Source organism: Lingula anatina, chromosome 1 (genome assembly GCF_051362555.1).
Source record: "Lingula anatina isolate TDL-2025a chromosome 1, LinAna3.0, whole genome shotgun sequence".
Classification (NCBI taxonomy): Eukaryota; Metazoa; Brachiopoda; class Lingulata; order Lingulida; family Lingulidae; genus Lingula; species Lingula anatina.
The window spans coordinates 42,964,782-42,989,606 of NC_141767.1; the positions used below are offsets into that span (position 1 = coordinate 42,964,782).

General features: G+C 37.1%; 4 protein-coding genes across 4 annotated transcripts; 3 read left to right on the forward strand and 1 right to left on the reverse strand.

Annotated features, from left to right (window-relative positions):
* Positions 1–866: 866 nt before the first annotated feature.
* LOC106158546 (uncharacterized) lies at positions 867–11,089 on the reverse strand. Its single transcript, XM_013534597.3, has 13 exons — positions 10,923–11,089; positions 10,315–10,513; positions 9,269–9,925; positions 8,068–8,407; positions 7,643–7,835; positions 7,227–7,428; positions 6,402–6,738; positions 5,515–5,690; positions 4,588–5,148; positions 3,408–3,962; positions 2,546–3,179; positions 2,150–2,377; positions 867–1,597 (listed from the first exon to the last, which is right to left on the reverse strand). The coding sequence occupies exons 2-13, from the start codon at positions 10,504–10,506 to the stop codon at positions 1,377–1,379; spliced, it is 4,296 nt and encodes a 1,431-aa protein (XP_013390051.2). The 5' UTR covers positions 10,507–10,513; positions 10,923–11,089; the 3' UTR covers positions 867–1,376.
* A 1,488-nt stretch (positions 11,090–12,577) lies between these two features.
* On the forward strand, positions 12,578–19,125 carry LOC106158517 (uncharacterized). The gene is made up of 4 exons (XM_013534544.2): positions 12,578–12,761; positions 16,691–16,772; positions 16,897–17,500; positions 17,654–19,125. Exons 2-4 carry the CDS (start codon positions 16,737–16,739, stop codon positions 18,070–18,072), a joined length of 1,059 nt encoding a protein of 352 aa, XP_013389998.2. The 5' UTR covers positions 12,578–12,761; positions 16,691–16,736; the 3' UTR covers positions 18,073–19,125.
* Positions 12,800–15,799, forward strand: LOC106158516 (uncharacterized). The gene is made up of 4 exons (XM_013534541.2): positions 12,800–13,165; positions 13,990–14,317; positions 14,573–14,876; positions 15,155–15,799. Exons 1-4 carry the CDS (start codon positions 13,155–13,157, stop codon positions 15,355–15,357), a joined length of 846 nt encoding a protein of 281 aa, XP_013389995.2. The 5' UTR covers positions 12,800–13,154; the 3' UTR covers positions 15,358–15,799.
* A 202-nt stretch (positions 19,126–19,327) lies between the features above and the next one.
* On the forward strand, positions 19,328–22,050 carry LOC106158519 (uncharacterized). The gene is made up of 3 exons (XM_013534546.2): positions 19,328–19,565; positions 21,107–21,271; positions 21,556–22,050. The coding sequence occupies exons 1-3, from the start codon at positions 19,502–19,504 to the stop codon at positions 21,777–21,779; spliced, it is 453 nt and encodes a 150-aa protein (XP_013390000.1). The 5' UTR covers positions 19,328–19,501; the 3' UTR covers positions 21,780–22,050.
* Positions 22,051–24,825: the final 2,775 nt, after the last annotated feature.

Genomic DNA, 24,825 nt, shown 5'->3' on the forward strand with positions numbered 1-24,825 from the left:
CGTTTTTTTATTATTATTATTATTTTTTTTAATTTAATGGCTTGATTATCAGTGCCACCTGGCCTTGCCCTGTCCAACATCTCAAAAAATAAATACATAATTATATATTACTGATTTTTTTAAATTCAAAAAACAGAAATAGGTTAATATTTAAAAGAAGAGGATCCTTTTTCACCACATTACAGAAATTATCAGTCAGTCGACACAGAAGGAGAGGAAGTAACTTCCTTTGCTGTCAAAAGAATTTCTATGAAAAAGGGGGAATTTTGGAAATATATTTCACAGTAAGGGAGTACATAAATTTTGCTTCTGTGTGCTTTTATGCTTTGAATTAATTTTGTTGTGGAAAAGAGAGGGGAAGGCTCAATGGACTCATGCCAAAACTCACTGTAGTATTTGGTATGATAAATATACTTTTGACAACTTTTATTTATAAAAAAATTGTGAAAGGTACCTTAATTCAAAATTGAACACCTTTCTTTGTGCCATTGCCAGCAGCTGAGATGATTGGGTTCTCTGAAATTCTAAAAGCTGGAAAGGGTTAATTCAATAAACAAATACACAGTACAATATTACTAAATCAATTAAAGCTTTATTTTACCCACAGAAATTCAAATTACAAGTTATAGCAGTGAACAAAAGAATATGCTTTGATGACATATATGCATGTGTATCTTTTCTGTGTGTGTGGATAAGAAAAAGGAGGACACATGCTTTTGCTTCAGCTATGATCTTTTTTCTTTCCATGCCAAGAGAAGTATGGTTAATATAAAGTTTACCATTGGCTCACCTCTTATGTACCAACCTCCCTCAGCAAAATCGTGGATCCCAGATCAACAATTACTGTTAAATAATGGGAAAAAATGTTTTGAAGACTTTGTTATATTTTGTAACACTATTATAAGATCAGTCATGATAACTGAAATGATAGTTCTGTTATAACTATTCAAATTAAATATCATCAAAATTAGTTGCACTCATTTTTTCAGCTTATTTCATCTTCAGTCTAACCAAAGGTCTAGAATGAATCATAAATGTAATCAACAACAGATGTAAGCTGACATGTACATGTAGGCACAGACACATAATTGCTCACCTTGGGCCACTATATAAGAATTATGTAACTTAAATCGAGTTTGTATATAAAATACGAATACACACAGTGCAAGGATAAAATCATAATTTATCTTACTCAGCAGATAAATACTTAGAGACAATAGCATGAGATACAGTGGAGTATTTTAATTACCAAAACCACCACTGATTTACAGTCTTTTTGTTCTATCACAGTTATTTCTGCCACACTCTAGAGACCTTACTAGTGATGCATTTTGTTACAAGGCACATTAAACAGTCCAAGGGGCAGCAAAAGATGTTTACAAAAACACAGGTTTCTCATTAGCATATCTCAGCACCATTCTTATCTCTTCAATTAACTCCTTCACCAAGTCTGAAAAACCTGCATCTTCCTGACATTTGGAGAAATCCACATACATTTTCCCAGCAACAAATCTCCCCATCCAACCACATGGTTTAAATGATCTTTTCATCTTCATTGGCAACACAGACTTCTGCAGGTCAAAGGCATATTCAGCTTCTGAAAGCAACACAAAAATGTATTTGGCATGAAACTTGGATAAATAAAATACCCAAGCATAAAACTACCATTAGATTTGCTTAATAACAGTAATTATGTTACTTTAATGTCTATGTAAATAGAGACAGCAAGAGGGGGTTCGGTGTGGAAAAAAATGTCTCGCATCATCTCTTAAAGCACTATCCCAACATCACTGTTCTCAGTTGCAATGTCAGAAATACTCATTAGAAATATATTGATCAGATATTTTTCTTTTTACCACCAAATGAATAGGTGGCTGTCATCAAGCAAAATTCTAGTGTTGTGCTGATAAATTTTGTTACTAGTACAACAAGATGTTTGTTTTTGATACCATTGATTTGAATGTGGGCCATAGACCTATAAAGAAATCAAATGGGGCCTTCGTAATTGATGTAACCAAATAAAAAGACAAAGGCTTTGAAACACCATTCCTTGTCTTTTTAACATGGTGCTTCACATTTTATCAAAGGGCACAATTTTATAAATGTTTTGAAATTATTAGAACCTCACACGGCCACACATATAATTTACCTGATCTACAGCGAGCACTGGTGTGATACCTGTGGTCCATTGCCATCAGCACCATGGTTGACTGTTCAATGGCTTCTGTTGCTGCCCCAAAGGACATCTCATCTTCCGCCATCCAAACTCTCAGGCCTTCTTGATGCAGAGCTTCACAAACCAGCTTGGTAACAGGCCTACTCTCTGGGTGATAGCTTAGCATGACATCATATCTCCATCCACTGGGCCTTGGGCTTCCTTCATAAATAGAACAATAAGTGTTTCTTACCATGTGTCTGAAAAGGCATGGTGTTCTTATTTTACCTTGATCACCAAGTGTGTTAAACTTCAATCATATGGAATTTTCAATCACAGGTTGCTTATGCTTTAAATTTCAAAAGCATCTTTTATTGTATGATATTGTACCTCTTGGTCTGAAGTGCTCCTCAAGTACTTTGTTGATTTTTTCTTGGGTCTTGTGCAGTTCAAATAAAGCTCCTTGTGCATAGTGCCTCAATTCCTTGCAGGTGTCATGTTCAACTTGCTCCAACATTGCCACCAGATTTTCATCATCTCTCATCACTTGCTTATTATCTCTCTGAAATGCTAAAAGCCAGGTGAGCTTGGATGACAGCAGTTTTTCCTCTGAACCTCCAGAACGCAAGAGAGAGGTAATAATGGGAACTATCCCATCATAGACCAAGATGACCTTGTTGGCATCATTCATGGCCACTTGGCACAGACCCCTCAGTAGTTCTATGGAGGAGAATCCACCAGCTCTAAGATCTGTGTGATACAAACAGTCCTCAAGAGTATCCAAAATAAAACGGATCACGCCAGCTTTGGAATCTGCTCTCACTAAATGTGAATTGTCTTCATCAACAAGAAAAGCAATGGCTAAAGTGGCAACAGCTTTGATCTTATTACATTTGATGTCTGCTTTACAATAATGCAGTAGGTCGTTGATGATCCTTAGATCTGACATCTGTTCTTGGTTGCTTTCAAACTGGACACAATTGAAGATTATGTTGCAAATGGATAATATAACATCCTTTATGTTCTGTAAAGAAAAATGCAGATTCATTCAGAATTTCTCTTTCAATGCCCATTTGTAGTGCCATATGATTATAGAAATATAATGTCTTAATGGATGTGATAAAATAAATTGCATCTAATATATCTGTTTAGTGCACCTTACTTAAAATACATGTATTTACATTTGAACTTATATAGTATGCCCTAAAATACCTTATTCTAAGGAAGGACTCAAAACCATTTAAGCAAATACCTCATCAATATTCAGCTTGTCCTTGAAGTCTGGATTTTTCAAAATATCTTGCAAGGTGCTAAACATGCCTGCATCTCTCAGTTTATTAGAGAAAAGTTCAGAGACATCAGTGTAGTTCCAGGCATTATGCAGAAGTAGTTTCACAAACTCCCACTCTCTGTGGGATTCGTTGGTATTCTGCGCTCTTTCACTGGACTCCACAAACTTTTCACAAATTACTTCTGGCACACTGATAGCGGCTAATAGCTTCCCTACAACCTCCTGAACTTCAGCTGAGGAGGTTTTGTACAGGATGAGGAAAAACTCGAGGTCCTTTCTGCTTAGACTGGTAACTCTCAATTTCTCCATGTCATTTTCCACCTGCCTGGGATCATGGTAGTGGATGAATGCAAGTGCATTCCAGGATCGGCGCTTCATTTCGGCCTCTGAATCACGGCAAGTAACGTAGGGTATAAGAACAGGAACAACTCTAGCCTCTTCAAAGAATGGCATATTGCACTGGTACTGAGCTACACCATGCAATGCAGACAAACAGTGTTCAACAATGGTAGACTCCTGTAAGGTAAAAAAGGTTACAAATTACTAAATCCAATATATATATATATAGCAATTTTGTAAATGTCTATTCTTTGTGAACATCTGATTGTCTAAAATTGTCTCCTAGATGTTTATTTTTCTTGTCAATAACTTATTGATTTAGATCTTAAGCCTTTTTCACAAAAAGTTTCAAGTTTTTTAAGCTTCGCATTTACTGTTTAAGTTGCATAGCCTGCTAAATAAAATGACATGACTATGACTAGAGTTTCAAATCCAGCAAATCTATTATTTAATTATTTAAGTAAGCTTTCTTTGATGATTCAAATACTACATAAATTTCTCCTGTAGCTAGCAGCATCCTTTTCATCTTTTTTTATTTAACTACATGTACAAGGTATGTCATTTAAATATACTCCCATATATAATGCACTCAATACAAAACATTACAGAATTTGATTTTCTTGCTTGGAATTTGTAACAATATAAATGCAATTATCAAATAATCCAATCTCTGCTTTGGCTAATAGAACACATTCAAGACAGGCCATATTAGACCTATTTGGTTCAACCTTTTCAAATCCTAAATATTTTATAATGTAGCTATCAAAGAAACACCAATGGTATACATCAAGGATGCACTTACCCGACTGGAAAGTTCCTTGGGATCAAACTTGTCATAACTAAGTACTTTCATCAGACTCTTAACAGCCCCGTTTTTGCAAGCCTCATGAGAAAAGGCCTCAGAAACCAAGGCTAGGTTGTTGAGGTTAGCTATGGTAGGTTTAAACCTGCTGAATTCAGAATCATTCCTCAGGTTTTCTACATTCAACACTAGTCTCTGTAACTGTTCAGTATGTGTTACAGCACCCCCTGTGACTGCCAGATAATCTCCTAACACCTTCTCCTCTTCTGAGTTTGCACTATTCCACATATTGTTCACAAAATCAAGTTCTTCTTCCCCAAGGCCTATTGCAGGGAAGCTTCCTACTATTTCCCTCACATTCAAGTGGCCAGCATGTTTACAACCATAAACATGTGCAAAAGTCAAAAAGGAAGAATAGCGTAGTGGGGAATCAACAACCTTCAACTTTGCATAGAATCCTAAGTGAGGGAAAAGGCCTGGTACCAGAATATGGGTTTTATCTGGACTCCTGGCCGAATGATGAATAATGCTGAGGCAGACCTGGAGGAGGCGTAGCACATTCTGAAAACATGGCATTTAATAGTAAATGTTGGTAAAACAAACTAATAAAAAACAATGTTATAAAAATATAAATCCAACTGTGTGTGTGTGTGTGTGTGTGTGTGTGTATTAATGGGGAGTTGGGAGTGGGGAGTTGTCTTTTCACTGAAATATTTTCATTACATGTGCATGTTCAAGTATGACTAATTGTATATATATATATGGAAAAGATAATCTTAAATACACACAAGCCAAAGCATTCCTTTTAACATCAAAGCCTTAAAATTTATACTCATAGTTTTACTAGGAAATGCTAGCAATATGCAATAAAAACACCCAGCATTAGAGTCTAAAACTTAAGAACTTTTAAGAAAAGCCAATATGTACTTCTTCCCCTCTTCTTAATTTGTAAGTTTCATTTCCTATCACAGTCTTGACAGTCTCAATGACTTGCAGCCTGCACACTTTCTCAGCAAACAGGATGCTTTTATCTGTGAACAGATGTAGGATGGCTAAGGTGCGGTGGAGCTGATCCCACATGTCTCCATGAAAGTCAACTTCTCCTAAAAGTGAAAATGAAAGGAACATCCACTTATGTATCACAAAGATGTTTTAATGATATTTTCTGAAAAGTGAACCCTTAAAATTAATAAAACAAGGTGACAAAGCAAAATGAATGATTCAATCATTGCAATTACAAGAAATGTTCTCCCCTCCCCCCTTTTCCTCACTGATAACATGTATAACTGCAGGTGATATGTATTGTCACTACTGTGATTATATGAAAAGTTTATCAAAATGAAAATATTTAACTTACTGGACTCCATAAGAAATAAACAAACCTCGAAAATTATTATGTAACATTTAATATGAAATATATTCACCAAACCAAACTCACAAACTTTATCTTAAAGTCAACTCTGCTATTTTTTTGCTTGAAATAATGCAGGGAGCATTTAATCTTTATACAGCAAAAATTAATTTTCCTGAAAATTTCAGCAATTTTCCCCTTTCACCAAGGTATATGACCCATCTAAAACTGTTAAGAAAATTACAATCTATAAAACAGCTTTCGAGTTCTAAACTTTCTAATTTTTACTTACCAAACTGATATTCACCATCAATGAAAAGAGCATCTCATACACAAGAAATTTCAAACTATAAAAGAGTTTGTAGTTCATAATTCATGGTGTTAAATTTTCCAGGAAAACTTATTTTGCTAACACTTATTGCCTGCCTGAAGAACTAGCAAGGCAACGAGGATATACATGTACCTGATAAGTGGGTGGCCAGATTTTCAACCAAAATACCAGGAATGTTTGTCTTGGCTAAAAAGTTTGCAAGTGACTTTCCTTCCTTTTTATAAGCAAGATAAGTGGCTAGAAATAAATCCACATCCTCCAATGTGAACTCATATTCAACCTTCTCACGTTTTGCAGTGATATTTGCCAGAATCAGAATTGACATCCCTTTGATATTTTGGTTTTGTGACGAAAGATAGAACTTGGTAGCTTCCTCGATCTTCAGTGAGCGAAACCATTTTGCCCAACTATTAAGGCTTGAAATGCTATGCAAAGTGCTGACAGACCATGTTAATACCTCTTTTGCTTTCTGGAAGAAAACATTTCATTTGTGTTTGTAAACGTACATGCTGAGTACGATTTCAATAAACAAATGCAGTCACAAGTGAGTGAAATGAATAACTTTTTATATAAATAGTTATCAGGTTGCTTCAACAAGCTACCCAGTGGTTGCATCTCAGATAAAATGAAAGATACATTTTCAAGAACATTTTTATGAGAATTATTTTTCCACTTTTCAATATAAATGAAATAATCGTATCAAATAAACTAACTAAATATCTTATTCTCATAGTCTGATCAATAGAGGGCAAGTAAAAAAAATACCCTCGAAAGGGACACTGTATACATATACTTAAAGGTGTTCAATCTCAACTGGCAATTACAACTTCACAAAGTGTACCTAGATGTGAAGTTCATTAAATCCCAGTGGCAAACCTTAAACATCTTTCTTAAATTTTACTGACATCTTCAAAGGCAACTTATACAAAAAACACTCTCCATTGTGGGATTACTTACATCATTTCTCATGTAGGCTTCTTTGATCTGTTGGTTTGTGATAATGTCTAGTAGCGCCTCAACTATACCCACTTCACACAATGCCACACAAAAACTCTCACTGTATTTGCTGATGGCTGAAATCTTACTGAACCATTCCTTCACAGCCTCCCACATCTGACCATCTCGGTTAAAGGCCAGCCAGCGGTTCTTGTCTTTCAGCCTAAAGAGATTTTGACAACTATGTAATAAATCAGTAAAGCAAATCTTCTTTAAAAACACTGATGGTTACATAAATAAGACATTTTGACATGATTAATAAGGCATAAGATTTTTAGCATACGTAATGAGTGTTGCCCAGGTATTGCGTTTTAATTTTTAATCTTGATATTATTGGTTGAGTAACTTTTATTATGAAACTATATTAAAATCCTCACCAGGATTTGATGTTTTCCGTGAAGACTTTTGGCATTCCAATCTCTTGCAAATGTTCTCCTTCTTTCTCTGCCATTTTCTCTGGCGCCAGAACCCCCAGTAATCCACCTAGCAAGCTAGTTAGGCCTTCACTCAGCTCTGACAGGTAACCAGATGCAGCAAGAGACTGTGCCTCTTCTTCATTTGTATTAGCAGCTACAATAAACAACATGGTGTGTTAAAAAAATACATCCAGATGTCATTATTTTGTAGATCTATATTTACTCTGAATGCTCAGCACAAGAAGTTACAGCCAAGAAATGTACAGAGCAAGGAAGAGGTGGCATTAAATAATTCTGATCATTGTCTGTAAATACAATATGAGAATGTGTATTTCTGTCAATCGTTTTCTATGAGGAGCAGTGTGTTAAACATGTATGGTACTTACACTGGTCATCTGCAGAAGGGGGTGGAGGAGGTGGTTGTGAGGGTCTGCACGAAGCTGACGGAGTACGGTTGGCAGCTGGCTTCATTTCCTTTTCAAGTTCCTCGTTTTCTTCTGTGTGCACATTTTCTGTCATATGTGATGTCCTTTGCCTGCGAGCAGTTAAGCTGTCTTTCAGCATCATGAAAAACATGCTTTTCCCAGCTTTATTCTTGGTTTCGTGGTGCTTACATTTCATAAACCCTTCAAATATCTGCTGACAGCTGCCCTTCATTTCTACTGAGAGAGAACTGTAGCATGTTGGAAACAGTTCCATCACCCATGCAAATGTGTCACCAATATGCTAGAAAGAAGAAGTTAATTTTTCAGTTTAAAGTATATATGGATAGCTGTGTATAGCTTTCATCTTGGCTTATGAATGTGTCTTGAAATGCTCAAAGACCACAGCAGTGGTGTCCAGTTTTGCAAAGATTTATACTGCAAATGTTTATGAACATTTATACAGTGTAAGTGTCTTAATATACATGTAGCACTTTAATTTATAGTCCATATTATTTGAAGCTACAGCTGGTTGGAAAGTTTCCTTGCACATGCACGCACTCACTCACACACACACACACACACACACACACACACACACACACACACACACACACACACACACACACACACACACACACACACACACAGAGGTATGTATGTATGTTAACACCTACCAGTAAAAAAAGAAGCTATGGAAATGACAACAATTCAAATATTCTGATTTTGTGGAATTAAGGTCTTATCACAATAAGTGTTTTATCTTCTGTTTTGTAGGTACGTGTAATTATGCTACAGGGGACTTTTCCTGCTTACAGAATTAATTATTTACTGTTTGGACAGTAAGGACACTAAAGAGGTTCTACCTAGAGCACGTGCTCTTAAAGAAAAAATTTGGTGCACAATGTCATTGAGCAAATCATGAGTTAGTGAAAAATAGCTTTAAATTTGTTAATTCACTGATGGTGTCGAGCAGGGAGCTCCATTTAGGTGATTTTCTTACATAATTGCGAGGCCATTAAGCTGTCACTCTCTCAAGACAGTATGCTAAAGATGGAACCCTAAGATGAAATGCTCAATGCCAAAATGCTTGTAAATTAACTACTAGTAAATAGCCTTACAGTAAATTATACAAGTACCATTTACATATAATCATACAATTTACCTCATATTCATTAACTTTGTCAATGCATATTTCCCTTTTAGAAATATCGATCACATATTGCAGGAAACCATATCCTATTCCCTTAGCAAACTCCCTACTTGTATCAGCCACTTTTACGATAAGTTTGAAAGTGCTGCTCAAGAGTTTCCACCTGTGAATGTCATCAGCAAAGTCAACTTCAGGAAACCCTGCCATGTATTTCCTTACTAAAGCCATGCATATCTGTGGGTAATTACAGTTAACCATTAGCCTTGCCACCACTTCTTCTTCATCAGGGTGTCTCACAAGGACATCAAAAACATTGCTCACACTAACTTGTATCTGCAGAGGACTGAATTCATTACTTAATAGTTTTGCAGCTTCAATTTCAATAAATTTCTCAATTTCTAGGACATCCATTGGATCGCCGTTGCTAGTGATGGTGACTGTTCTTGTCATTGTGTCTGGGGGTTTATCGGAATCTCCTGTGCTGATACCTTGTTCATTGCCCTGCATGTGTTGGAGTACTAGTGGTGCCATCAATGGTTCAGCAGGCACTTGGGCTTCCTCTTTGTCCAACTGCCCTCCCAACTCATCTTCACCATCACTTTCTTTTTCTGTCAATTTCCTTAAAGCTTCTTTATCTTTCTCCTTTTGTTCTAGGTCAAGTTTTTCATCCTTGGTAAAACAAAAATTATTCTTCAATTAGAAAAGTGCACTAGAATGGCTTACATTCATTAAACTGATTAAAATTGCAATTAAACAGAACCTGTTTTAATGATGTTCCAAATTCTTGAAACTTTCTGTATCCTACTCTTGATATATTAGATTAATTAAAAAAAAAGAACTGAACCTGACCTTTAATCGATCATTCTCTTCAAATAAAAATCTAAAAAATAAAGCCGTGAAAGCCTTCATGGTAAGATATTACTCTGTAAATCTAGTAAAATACTGTGCCTTATCCCTAATACTGGCATACATACTAAGAGAATTGCACTAAACTTATAACACCACCAAATAATGTGAGTCTGATAGTACATAAGAAGCCCATGGCAAGATTTATTCACCATATCTTCACAGCATTCCTCATCAGAAGCTGTCGCTTGCTCATTTTCCCTCACAACATTTAGACCTTTTTCATTCCCACTATCTTTTTCTGTATCATCATCCGACTTCTCTTGAATGGAAAATGATCTTTCCAATTGCATTGCTGAATCCTCCTCTGGACTTCTGTTGACTGAGGCCATAATACAAGTCATAAAATATCTGAAACACAAAAATGAACCTGTAATATTATATCGGTACTAGAAAGACAATGTCCCATCAGCTGTACGGATAAATGATTTTAACACAACTTAAAAGTACCAAACAGTCTACGAGATTACATCACGGTACTGAAATTAACAATACAGAATTGATTAAAGATAAAGTTAAAGATAAAACATTAGCAGAGATAAATTTGACTGCAAAAGTGAACTCTTCCCTAGATCTGAATCCCTAAATCGTTAAGCCATCGGGGTCTCGCGCAGTTTAAATAGTGCAATGTTTTGAACTGCATAGACAAGACTGTGACTAGAGTGATTAGTTTAAGATATATTGTGAAAGTTTTAGTCTAATTCGCCTGTATTTGTTAGTTACAGTCTCTGTATTTGCACTATCACTGATGATTACTTACCGACGCTTTTATCATAAAACTGTTGACATTCCCCTTTTGGTTTCACTTTTTGGCGAAAGTGCCCGGAAGTTTTCAATGCCTCTGGGAATTCCCCGTGTTCACGGTATAGATGGCAGTTTCTTCCAAGATAAGCCACTATCTAGCATATGCCCAGCTAAAAGCGAGCGCTGGTGAGCTAAACTTATTTTATGAAACTGGTGCTGAGTTACTTACTATTTTAGTGGAACATTTTTCTTTCTTTCTTTCTGTCTTTCTTTCTTTGTTTTTGAATGGCCATCCCTTCTGACGTGTTTCTGTTGAAGACATTTTTAAATAAATTGTTAATTCTTAATGTTCGTTAGCTTTTTCTCTTTGGATGGAAATGGAAACGTGCATAGGGCCTATGGTATTTGACTCTAAACTCAAAAACGGATTTATATACATGAATCGTTATTTTCACAACGGTATTTGAAACAGTTTGTATTTTCAGGTTTTTTAAAGTTCATCCTTATTTAGTCACTTACGTTATTCAGGGGCGGATCCAAGATGATTTGAAGGGGGGGGGGTCCGAGGATGCGAAGCCGACCCCCCCTTTGGCGTGGGGTTCGGGGGGCGCTTAAGGATCCCGAAAAAAAATGGTATTTAAGAGGGCGAATGGTGCCACTTGGTACAATGTAGAACTATGATTCAGCTAGTCAAAATCATAATTTCAAGTGGAGACCATTAGTGTGTTTTTATTCAGTTTCAGAAATCGAAGGGGGGTCAGGAACCCCCTCCCCCTTTTAAATCCGCCACTGGCTATTGGAACAATTATTTACAATTTAATCATTAAAATAATAATATCTTCGGTCCCATTTATACATCACATCTCATCCATTCATTTATTCATCATCAGTCATTTATTATTAATATGATGTGAGGGAGTATCGGTGTGGGGGAGTAACGTTGCGTCCACATCGGCAATTTTACAGGGGATGTAGGCCTATCGATGCGGTGATCTATCGGCGTAGTGTCGTATCGATGCGCATAATAGCCTACAAAAAATTACTAAGGGGGGTTATTGGTGCGGGGGAGTAACGATGCGGGGGAGTATCGACATGATCCCACACCGCATACGTGACCGGAGTGTCGATTGCAGTCTACATACTGTACAAGTCGCCTTTGTGGTTTTATTGTCAACACACACCAGTCATCTTATCATTAAGAAATATGACGATCATCCATCCGTTTAATGTATAATCGATTGTAGCAAAACTGAATTTTGAATAACAGAATATTTATTATTTTTATTTTATTATTTTTTACTTAACCTTTAAGCCTGGTTGTGCTCGTCTATAAGTTCTTCGGCTTCTTTTCTAATAAAATTACTCATCATGTTCATTTATTTGTGTTTTCAAATGGTGTTTTTCAAAAAGAATGACGATCTTGATTTGAAAATATTTTTTTTATACTGGAGCCTAGTTTACATTAGTCAACGCTATGTTTGTAGAGTAAAGCAATAATCATGAATCATTTTACTTTCATTTTGCTTTTATAATTGTTATCTTATTAATTTGCTAACTGGATAATCAATTATTAGATGGACTTGAGAATTTTGACACCAGTGTCAGTACAATCACAGAGGTTTTTTGAAATACGATATATAATATAGTAGGCCTATAGACGTCCCGGGTACAATGGACTATGATCAATAAGTAAAGTAGGACAACCTTTAACCTGACAAGCAACGATTAGATATGATTAGAATGTCGTCATAGTTAAGGTGGAAATACCGTGGTTTCGGTTATTCTGCATAAAAATAGCGGTCGATCCAGAGAGTTTCGCTCAAGGACACTGAAGAACAGAAGACAAAGAGCTAAGGTACGTAGTCAATGAGTGAACAATAAGTGATCAGTGAAACTACACTGACGACTGACTGGTTCTTACCATTTTGGGGCTGGCTCTTGTAAATTGCAGTGTTGATGAAATGTCGGCCCACTTCCGCGTTTTGTCATCCTCTGCCTTCTGAGTTTCCATGCACATTTTAATAGAGTAAATCAGCAGCTTGAAGCAATCTTTGATGTTCAGTCAGCGTTAATTACCTCCGCCAAGGAGGTTATGTTTATGGGTTAGTTTCGTTTCGCATCCCGTTGAATTTTCAGTGGTAGCGTAGGTCTACTAGTTAGTACATCGCGTGATCGGCTGTTCCAGCTGAGCAAGGCCGTTTATTTTCATTTCCAGCCAAACGCCGTGGTAGGACATAGGACTACTGCCATGGATATTTGGTAAGTGTATTAATTATGTTCAGGAACGATATAAGGGTTCGAAAGCCTCTCATGTAAAACACCCGCTGCCAAATTTTTATCTTCGCCAAGGAGGTTGTTTTCACCCCTGTGTGTTTGTTTGTCCGTCTGTCTATCATCAACATAACTTAAAAAGTTATGGACTGATTTTGATTAAATTTTCAGGAACTGTCAGAAGTGGGCCAAGGAACAGATGATTAGTTTTTGGTGGTGATCCGGATCAATAATCAATCAATAATAAAAAATATAGAAAATTTAGGGGTGAAACGGCATTAGATGGAGACTTTTCTGCCTTGGCGGAGGTCTGCGCTCTCTGAGTGCTTTTCTAGTCATGTTATTTAGTATAGAATTACAAATTAACTCTACAATCCTTTACTTTCTCATGAACTTTGAACTTTATTCGATTTGATGTGCCTCTCTACTGCAGATTTAATTCTTTATCTTGTGTGTACGTAAGTCTCCCTGACGTTCACAGATAAATAGTGGTACCCTCTACCAGGGTGACAGATTATATAGGGAAAATGGGAAAATCCAGAGATAGTCAAATGACCGTCTATTTATCTAAAGGCATATCTGTGAATATCCTGTGAAAAGTCAATCTGTGGCCTTGGTAGAGGGTAGGACAGTGGTAACTCGCCTCTCTACTGTCGGTGTACTACATGTATCAACACATCCATGCCGTGCTGGAATCGACCGAGGCATATAACTGATAGTAAAGAGGTTTGTTTTCAGTGCCCTTAAAACACAAGGTGACGTCAGCAAGATTACGATTAAAACGTACCAAAGTCCACAACTTATTTTTACAGGCAAATCTCGGGATATGCAGATTTTTTAAACCATTTTTCGTCATTTATCCCGGACATCTCCAGAAGTGGAACATCGACAGAAACCAAAGAAACCAAAGAATCTTGCGACCTCATCCGAAATAAGCTTCAGGAATGTGACGACAAACTGCAGTATATGCATATGCAATTATGGTGGTGCTATTCGCTCATTGCATTTTTAGTCATAGTGATATTTATTGCAATGGTCTTAGCATACTTGCTAAAAATCCAACCCTGCAATGCCAAGAAAACCTGGCGACCGCAAGTGACCGAGAGACCAACGTTCGCTGTCGTTCCACGGACTTTACATGTAAATGTTATACTATTATTGAAGCTGGAATGATTGACGGACGCTTAAGGCGTCTCTTTCAGGAGTTTATTGTTGTTTATTGCTATCTTTCAAGAGTTTATTGCTGTACAAGTAAAAAAAAAAAAAACAGAATGAGTTATGCCAATTCACAGCGGTGTACCGTTTTCCATATTGATAGCGAGACATAACACAGGTTTATTGTACTTTCAATTATTTCAATATTTTGACCGTATGATATAAATCCTCTGTTTTCAGTATGAGGTCCCAGACCGCCCAATAGACACCTGCGACCTTGCTTGCATATGCCAGTCCCGCGAAACCAAGGATCGTGTAAAAACTACACTTCTTCCCCAAATTATAGAGAGGTTGCCCTTTTTGACATCCAAGACCATCATAACTACCAAAGTAATGGTAGAAGAAGCCCACCTCATTCCAAGAGCAATGGTCTACCTCGTGTTTATTGACTGGAATACACGTGGTATTATAATAGAGAGCCCAAATGATCCACTACAAGGAAGTCTAGGAAGACGGATAGTGGAGGCTGTGAAAACTAGAGGAGGTATATCTATCACTTCTGGTTTACCGAGTTTTCTTTTTATACTATATAGAATCCTATTAAGATTCGACACAGGGTTTTTTTTATAATCAGGTTATTTGAGTTACATTAGTAATGAAATGGCAAATGTTTATTTTAAGTACAATTTTCACCCAGTTACACGGCGTTTTTAACCATAACAATATACAGATAAAGACTTTTTTCAAAATTAGATATTTAAGAACTAACTAAAAATCAAATTGTGTTTCAGTCATTTAAAAACAACCGTACATTTGTTTCAGGGCACCTTTTTGTAATTTACATCGGCCATCGTGAATCTCGCACTCTGGACACCCTTTATGACGAACGAATCCAAACAACGAGGACTAATGATCATTTGCGGCCTCTCGCGTCCAGCGACAGGTTCATCAGCATGCACAGACAATTTAATGAACTTCAGCTAGAAACGCTCTGCCAAGTGTTCAAAGATACATTCATTCTGTAAAAGAGAATGTTATTGAACTTGTAGGCATTGTTATAATATATTGAATTAATTGTATGCAGAAAAGAATCTGTATGCTTTATAGACACACCCAAATAATAATAATAATAATAAACTTTATTTAAAGAAGGTAAAACATGTTAAGTGCATACACTTTTCTTAAACATGGCCCTCTGGGGAGTTAAAATATTGTGTTAATGAATAAAAGATGAATAAATTTATCAAATTAAAATAATAATGGAGTAAAAATGGATCGAGTTAAAAGTAATAATAATAGACACTCAATATACATGTACTTTAATGCCTAATATTAAGGTTAAAGGATAAAACAATTAAATACGTTATTTTACATTTCATTTCAAAAATAACTTTTTGTTTTACTTTACCCATAACTGTCACTTTGCTTCTTTCAAAAACTTAAATATTAAATGAAGTGGTGGTTCTGACACTTGAGCGGCTCTCCTTGTGCTTAGTTATATGTATTCTATCCGGGATTTTCCGCCAAACTGAATTATCCTCGAAAAAAAAAGCAATTTCTCCTACTCAAAAGTCATTGCTCGACCAGTCCCTGCACTTGGATTCCATTTTTTATACCATATCTAATTAAATGACTTAGTTCTGAATGGCTGGCCAATTATTGACACCGATGTGTCCTCCTGTGCATTTCAGAAGGTAACATCGATAGTAGGTACTTTTACTTGAGGGGGTTTTAAGGCCTGGCTTTTGAAAAATAACTAGTTTTGTAAAATAAGTAGGCAATAAATGTGACTTTGGGGCATTTTAAATTCGTAGTGACCATTCCCACAGATATTTGGATCGATCTATCTCCCTGGAGAGTCTCACTAAATTGCTATCAACGTAACCGGCTTAAATGTCTGTCTATAAGCGTCTATGGAGGATCCATGAAAAGGCACAGCAGGCTCGTGCCACCCCATCCCCCAAGCTTTGAGGGTGCCTTCTCCCTCCCCAAACGGTATAAGCAAACAAAACCAAGCAATTTCCACCCCCGGACCCTTTATATTATAGCAAATTGTCTACCGGTCTGCTGTTAACTAGAGTCCCCCCCCCCAAGCAGAATCCTGAATCCGCCAGTGACCTCAGTGACATTTAACTGATTCATCAAATCTGATTTATCAGGCTATTTATGATGTCATTTCTCTACGTTTTTCCCCAATAATGTAACCTTTTACCTTGAAACAAAAGTGCTTTCTCACCCGATGTCGCGCCATGATGCGCTTGAGATTCTTTTTGTAAACGGAATGTTTTTTTTTATTTGTTGTTGTTATTCATTTAATTATGATATGGTGTATGATATACCAGTCGCAATTCTTTCCAGGTAAAGGGGATAAAAGTAACGCAGCAAATGTAAAAAAAATACCACCATGAGCAGCAAATTTGAGACATCCCAAGCAGCACAGGTGGGCTTTTTACACATCATTATTAACACGCATCTTAGAAAAAGTATACTTACGGCATAATTAGTTACTGGAAGTGAATGTTTTATTTCGGGGAAAAATTATTTTCGAAATTATCACATTATAGGCTGACAGTGAAGAAAATACAGAAAATGAAATAGAGGAGAAGTGTGAAATAATTCGCCAGCGCATAATAGAGAAATGTGAAAAGCAGTTAGATCTCAGGCAACGACGCATCATATTAATTGGTCCCCCGGGAGCAGGGAAAAGTTCCTTTGTGAATAGCATCGCTGCAGCAATGAGTAAATCATTCAGTATGGTCGCAGAAGCCGGATCCTTTGGAGACAGCAGAGGGGACGCTGAGTCTGGCATTACCCTCTACCTTAGTGACTTTCTCAACCTTGGCCTTGAGGAGTCCAAATTCGACGACTTGCCCACTTTGATTGACCTGACCGGGCTGCCAAACAACGAAAGATTAGACCTGCTCCAAGAGGTGTTGAGCATCGTCATATATGGACGTCTCCCTGAAAACGAGCGCGTCCAAGCTTTGTTCGACTTCGTTTACAGAGAGGGCAACGGTGTCAAGGATTTGCGCCTCAAGTATCCGGAGACACGCGAGTCCCGAGACCTGGAAGCCACGTGCATTGTGTTTGTCCTGAACGCTGATTCTGACAATGTGCCCGAGAGTTTAATGAAAGCAGTGACAACAGTCGTCATGAATGGTCCCAGGCGTGAGTGATACTTTTTTCAGATATAAACTTTAAGTACTTGTAATAATATCATTTCTGAGAAAATTGTAATGTTTGCATATTATTGGTTGTCATTTGTCACATTCATCACTTTCCTATCCTTTTTATGCGCATGTTTTGTTTTGTGTTTTGCAGAAATACGAATTTTCGGGCTCATCACTAAGAAAGACTTGGCGGAGAATGAGGAGGGATACCCAAGACTAAGAGAAGCGCTAGTCTCTAATTTGGGCTTGGTTGGGGTGACAAATCAACGCCTTGGAGAAGTAAAATGCTACTGCGATGCTAATTGTCAACCACCACGGCAACCTTGGCACTATCCGGCGCTCGACTTACCAATCTTAGAGTTCCTGGAACTCCTCCTTGACCCGGCCAACAGAGCAATAGACCGCCAAAAACCCTCCGGCCGCCGCTTGAGAAAGCCTCCAATGTCTTGGAATGGAAAAATGTGCCTGCTCTCCATCTTTATAGCTTTAGTTGCTGTCATATTATTTGCGGTATTTTCTAATCCCTCGAAACACCCTACAGGCAATAAAGGCAACAACTGGGGCTTTTAACCCGTTTTGATCATTCGCAAATAGACTTGCAGTTTTGGTAATACAAAGAGACCTACGTGATGTACACGAAAGGAATGGATCCTATATACTCATTACTCTTGAAGAAATCTGATTCATTATGATACCTTATGAAATAACACATGACTCTAAGTAATAGGTCAGTGTCAACTGCTTTTGTCTTTAGAAGCGATTGGATGAGCACACACCAGAGATGACTGCCTGTTTGTCTGATTATTTTTATTTTTATTATTTATTTATTTATTTATTTATTTATTTTATTATTATTTATTTTTTTATTTATTTTTTTTTTTTTGAAGCAACGATATTTGAAAGTTTTGACTTGTAAAATAACTATAACTGTTTAACCATTATTGAAACTAGAGAAGCACTCCGAGAGCGCAGACCTCCGCCATGGCAGCAAAGTCTCCCCCCAATGCCGTTTCACCCCTAAATTTTCATTCTATAATGATTTAGTTTTTTATTTTTTATTATTGATTATTGACTGATTATTGATCTAGATCACCACCAAAAACTAATCACTTCTAAGTTAACCCATTTCTGACCTACCCTGAAAATTCCATCGAAATTCATCCATAACTTTTTGAGTTATGTTGATGACAAACAGACAGACAGACAGACAAACAGGGGTGAAAACATAACCTCCTTGGCGGAGGTAATTAATTTAATGCTAGTGTTCACTTGTCGACATCAATAAGAAGACAGGTTGTTTTAAACACCCACATGAGCAATATTATCAATATAATTCGACTAATAGACGTATTATAGAAGACCGCTGTCATCTTACACTAGATAATTTTCTGGCTACAGTTTAGACCCAGACGTGCATCCAAATGAAGATTAAAATTCGCATATCTGCTTACATTATGATACACACAAAATTGTTTGTAGTAGTAACCGGTAAAAAAGCATGTTGTTAGAACACTTTTTGCCATAAAAATTAAACGAATCATACGTAGGTGCTGTGAATTTACATGTACATATTTTCAGTGTTACATGTAGGTTGGGAACCGATAAAACTAATAACAAATTTCATATACTTTTTCTGTGTTTAGTTTCTATGACTTATTGTCCGTTGGAGGCTTTTTCATCAGTTCGATACTATATAAATCACTCAGTTTTTGAACAATAAAGCTACAAAAAAAAAAAAAAAAAAAAAAAAAAAACAGGGATTGATTATCTTTTTACGCGTATACATGTAGTAACTCATCAAATGAAAAAAAAAACGCTTCACCAGTTTTACTCTCATACATTATGACCTATGGGGCCTACTTTAATCTTATGCCGCTTGTTTTTCGTGAATATCAAAGAGCACGCCATATAATACAGTGGCGGTAGAAGCATATCCGGCTCTCTGCATCTTCGGTCTGCAGTTGGAGCACGTAAACTGAAAGAAGTGAAGTCTTGCAGTATGAAACCGCCGGCTTTTGGCTTAGCTACTGTGTTCCTGCTCATTCTGCAGTTCTCTACAAGAGGTAGGCAAAATGTTCACCAAATGTTGAGATGTTTTATTATCCCGGAGTTAAAGAATCAGTTACTGATAGGAAATGGTGAGACTGAGTTCGGAAACTGTTAAACTGTTCTCTTGTTGGTGCTTATTTTCTTTTCTATTCTTTAAATGTGGGTTGAAGTGGTAAGCATTTTGGTAGGTATTTATCTTAAATACATTTGTTAAAACTGCAATAGAAAAGCGCTAAGAACCTATATTTATAGTGATCCATAGATGTACGGTCTCTTTTGTCTCAGTTTTTTTTATTGTTTTTCTCAAAAAGCATTTATAAAGCAGAAGTAGAAATGTACACATTTTAATATTTTAGAAATAAACGCTCACGCGAGCTCAAAAAGGCTTCATGCTTCCCGTCATAGCAAGCCTAAGATCTCAGAAGGTAGGACTTAAGTGATTATCTGCACCTTGTGTTATATATAACTTTGACATCACGCTTGTACCTTTCCCTGCTAGGTAGACAAAGGATATCATTTGAATGGCAGTGTTACAGCACTATAGATAAGGTTTATACACACACTGTCAACTGCATTGTCCAGGTAACCTCATTCAGTGATCGTTTTCAAACGATCATAACATGCATGATCTGAGTGAAAAAATGTATTGCTTTTGCCAGTCACCTCTTTAACCTCTCAGATCCCTTTTTTGACCTTAATTTATTTCATTTCGGGAGTGCATCGGTGTTGTAAGTAGTTTTGAGAAAGCAAAAGCTGTGTTATTCGCCGGAGCGAACTCGAACTACAACTGTTTAATTTACTTTGTCCCACTCAAGTGCTATCTGCTTTCTTTTAGTATCTGACACACTTAGTGTGGAATGCGTGTGTATGTCACATTTTTCAACTCATTTGCTATGCCTTCAGACAAGTAAAGGACATTTGTCATTTCGGTGCGATATGTATGTAACTCGTGATAAGCTATTTGTTACATTACAATACCGTAACTGATGCCCCTGTTACACGGGGCTTTCGACCAATTTTGGCCCACTCTCACAATAATGCAACAAAGGAAAAGACCGCAATATTTAAAATACATTGACACTGATTTGTGAATTTGATGTTAACTCACAAATATTTGCAAAGCCTCAACAGTGGGTAAAAATTCGTTTTCGAACCAGTCGCAAGCCAAGTGGTAAGCCTGTATGCCCTTGACCATGTATGGTGAAAGTTGCCAGCGCATTCTCCCATATTCTGCATGTTATTTAGAACCTACTCCCATTGTTTACTGGTGTTATTCATTTTTAATAAGACAAAAGATGATAGATCTACTCACTTTGAGGATTGTCATGCTGGCAACTCTGTGGGCAACGTTTGGTTTTATATTTTGAATCTGCCAGAATTGAATGCCATTATTTTAACTTGTCCAACAGCACCTCGTCTACCAGTAGCACTAGATTGTGTTTATTACTCGGATTTTGGTTCTTGCTCATCTTTTTGCACAAATGAAGGGGTGAATTGAGAGAGGGACAGAGAGAGTGACAAAGTGCATTGTCTCAGAATTTCTAACCTTTTCTAGTGAAAAGCTCTATGGTATGCTTTGCGTGTGGACAGCAAGCCAATATCATTATCAATAGCCGATGTGGGGATCCATTCATAAGCGACACCAACGGCACGAACGCACGCAGCATTCAGATCTTACACTGCGACAATGGATGTTCAAAGTTTAAGGCAGAGATAGACGGTATGTAGGGTTACTTCCCAGGCATCCAAAGGATCCATTATATTCAGTATAATAAACTGAATCGTTTGGAATCTACAAGATGCATTTTATTTAGTATGTCAGATATCAAAATACCCTGGAGCTGGTTTTCAAAAGTAATAGGAGAAACTTCTTTCTTATCAATGGATAAAGTGCGTGTCTTTTATGTAAGTCGGATGTATTTCCAGACACATTTTCTTGGGTATTATTCATATTACACGATCCGTTAAAAAAAAAGAAAAAAGTTATATACTCCTTTATTTCAGGCCGTCAGCTAGTAATGAGAGGTTGTGCTTTAACTGGTGTACAAAAGGAACACTGTCGAGAACTGAGACACCATGGTGTGCTAGGCGAGATGTGTCAGTGCAGCTCAGACAGATGCAACACAGCAACCAGTGGATTTTTCTCTGTCGTTTTTGTTTTTTATCTGCAGTGCGCCATAGTTAGTTTAATAGGCGTCAGTGGGATGTTCCCTATATTAGGGCAGTGACAGTCTCACCTTGTGACAATCTTATGCCACTTGTTTTTCGTGAATATCAATGAGCACGCTGTGTAATGCAGAGGGGGTGCAAGCACATCCCACTCTCTACATCTCTGGTATGAACAGTACTCAAACTGTACAGAATTCTTAAGGGCGGTCACATTGTGGAACGTTGCATGTACATGTGTGCCTTTCCTTTGCGCTTATTCTTGGGGTGACTTTGCCTGAGATATACTCACTCATGCCAGCGGTGTTGTCTCTCAAGCTACCGTGGATGCACTACCGTGGGTGCACAAGAAAAAAGTCACCATTTTGTCCCTGGTCCGTGCTTATGGACACACAGTCTAACTGATGATGCAGTGCCAAGGGAAAGGATTGCGATTTTTGGCTGATACGCCAATCTAGGTTCATGCTTTACTACATAAATCGTCAGTCCTCACGCAAGTACATGTAACACCTTTGCCTTTACAACGCTTTTGATTATACAAAGGCTTAATTACAAATCATCTATTTTTTCTTCAGTCGATGCCTTAGGTATAAATTTAAACTTAAATTAAGGTACTCCGTGTTGGGTTTTATGCCACGTGGAAAATTACCTTAAATGGGTTAGCTTCTTATTTCTTTGCTTCCTGTGTGGAATAAACATATTAGTGTCTCAGTCTCGCGTGTCAAATTTTATGAAGATTTACAAAACATCATATTGCTTTATGTCACTCTGAGATTTAAACGATAAACCCAAACGATCTTTTACTTCATAAATATACCGCAATTTAAAATGTTCCCTTCATAAACCTCTAGTTCTCGTGACATGCAGTATTGTTTGAAAAAGATGTACATAGCACTCATACCCCCCTTGTTTGTATGTATTGAATAAGATTACGTATCTTCTATACTTTTAGATAGAAGCTAAACTACATTTTGAGCATGTTAGTTTGCACACGCCTCTCTCATGGCATATGTTTCCGTGATTTTATTTTCAATACTTCTCGACCAGATATAACGTGGAAATGTTACAGAGTAAAAAAAGTAAATGGTCAAGTCTTTGGTACGTAAATTTCTTATCGAATAAACATGTTTGCCTTTCATTTAACGTTCTTGTATAAACGCCAAATGCAGTATCATCCACGTTGACATTTTATATGTTTACTATGGAACTACAAAAATGCTTCAAAACTAACTACAACTTACCTTTGCAATCTGATTATTGTTATTACAAACGTTTGGTTTAATTATAAATATTATACATCTACTTAGACCAAAATGTGCATGCACATCCCTGGAAAGTGGAGTCCGGTCATAGAATTTGTTTGGGCATTCAAGGGAATGGAATAATAAGCCCAGTTGTTTCTTTTTTTTTTTCTTTTTTTAATTGGATCCCTTGGCAAAAGAAACAGTAGTGATGTATTTGTTTCAGTGAACCCTAGCTTTCCTACATTAAGATTAACAGTGTACACATATTTCAACAGAGACTTAAATAAATCACCGGTATACCCTCAACTAGAAAAAAATCACAGTAAGTGAGAACAAACAATTATAAAAAGTTTTTATTTTACATAAACTGTTGACAGGTGGTGGACAGCGACTTCCAGATAGATAAACTGCACGCACTGAGGTATGATCATGTACAGACTCAGGGCAGACTTACACCGGTTGTTGTGAAGATTTGTTCAAACTTGTTCTAAAACGGCTGTTGCCCTAAATCCAAGTACTCGGCACTTGGACTGCGGCTTCTGTAAACCTGTAAATCCGCGTGTAAACCTTGAATGGCTGGATGTTGGGAAACAATACAGTTATCCATAATCACTAATACATGTAAGGGACCCGTTTATATGAATATACACACTACAGGGGCGGATCCAGGATTATTTGAAGGCGGGGGGAGGGGGATCCGCAGATGTGAAGCCTCGACCCTCCTCCTCCCCCCCCCCCTCTTGGCGTGGGCTTGGACATAATAAGAGAAGGCCTTTCCTTTTTACGTCCAAGGCGTGGGGTTCGAAAATTTTTGGTATTTTAGAGGGCGAACGAAGCCATTTGGGACGGTTTGGAACTTTGATTCATCTAGTCAAAATTCTAATTTCAAGAGGGGACCAGAGCTCGAAGGGGGGTGTCAGGACCCCCATGACCCCCCCCTCTAAATCCGCCACTGCACTATCGGTTTCTAACGGTAAGCAGAACCTTTGGCAATATTTCTGACTCTGGTATAGACAACATAGTGATAGTTTTTGTTGTTTACTCCGGCCAAGTGTCAAGGGGAATAATGCATGTACACTTATTGGAGTCGGTTTTTCTCAGTGTCGAAGGTTGAAATGAGAGTTTCTCAATGTATTATCACAATTATGATTATCGACATGCGAAACGCACAGGCTTTCACATGTTCTGCTCATCGCGCACAAACGATGGTCATGCGTATAGCATTTTATCATAAGTCTTGCCTAACTAAGAATCTAATTATTTGGTAAGTATGGAGATGACCATTGTATCATATTGTACACAGATTTCTTATTTTGATATATTTTATCGATGTAGCCATTACATCACTACTAACTAATTGGTATTTCATGTACCTGTAATTCACGTGGTGACCCATAGGTAACAAGGTTTTCTATTCATTTTGGGACCCCCCCCCCCAAAAAAAAAAAAAAAAAAAAAAAAAAAAAAAAAAAAAAAAAAAGGGCTCTATTTGATTATGCTTCAGGTAAGTAAAAAAGCACACACAATTACAAAACAAAACAGAATGAAATTACAAAACAGATGAATTAAATAGCCATATACATATATCAGTAGATAAATTAATTTCAAAAATAAAATCATTATAATATACCAGTTTTATACCAGTTAAGTCATATGAGTCTCAATAAAAGATAAGCCTACTATGAATTAAAGAAATATGAGCTGAAATCAGAAGAACCTGTGTTTAGACTGAAATACATAGCATAGGTGTGTAGATGATATGATTGGAGTGGGTTCCGCTGTCAACGCTACACGCATCATGTCAAACGAAGACGATGTGTTCTGTTTGTTGATCGTGGGTAGCACGAGACAGAGAAAAAATGGC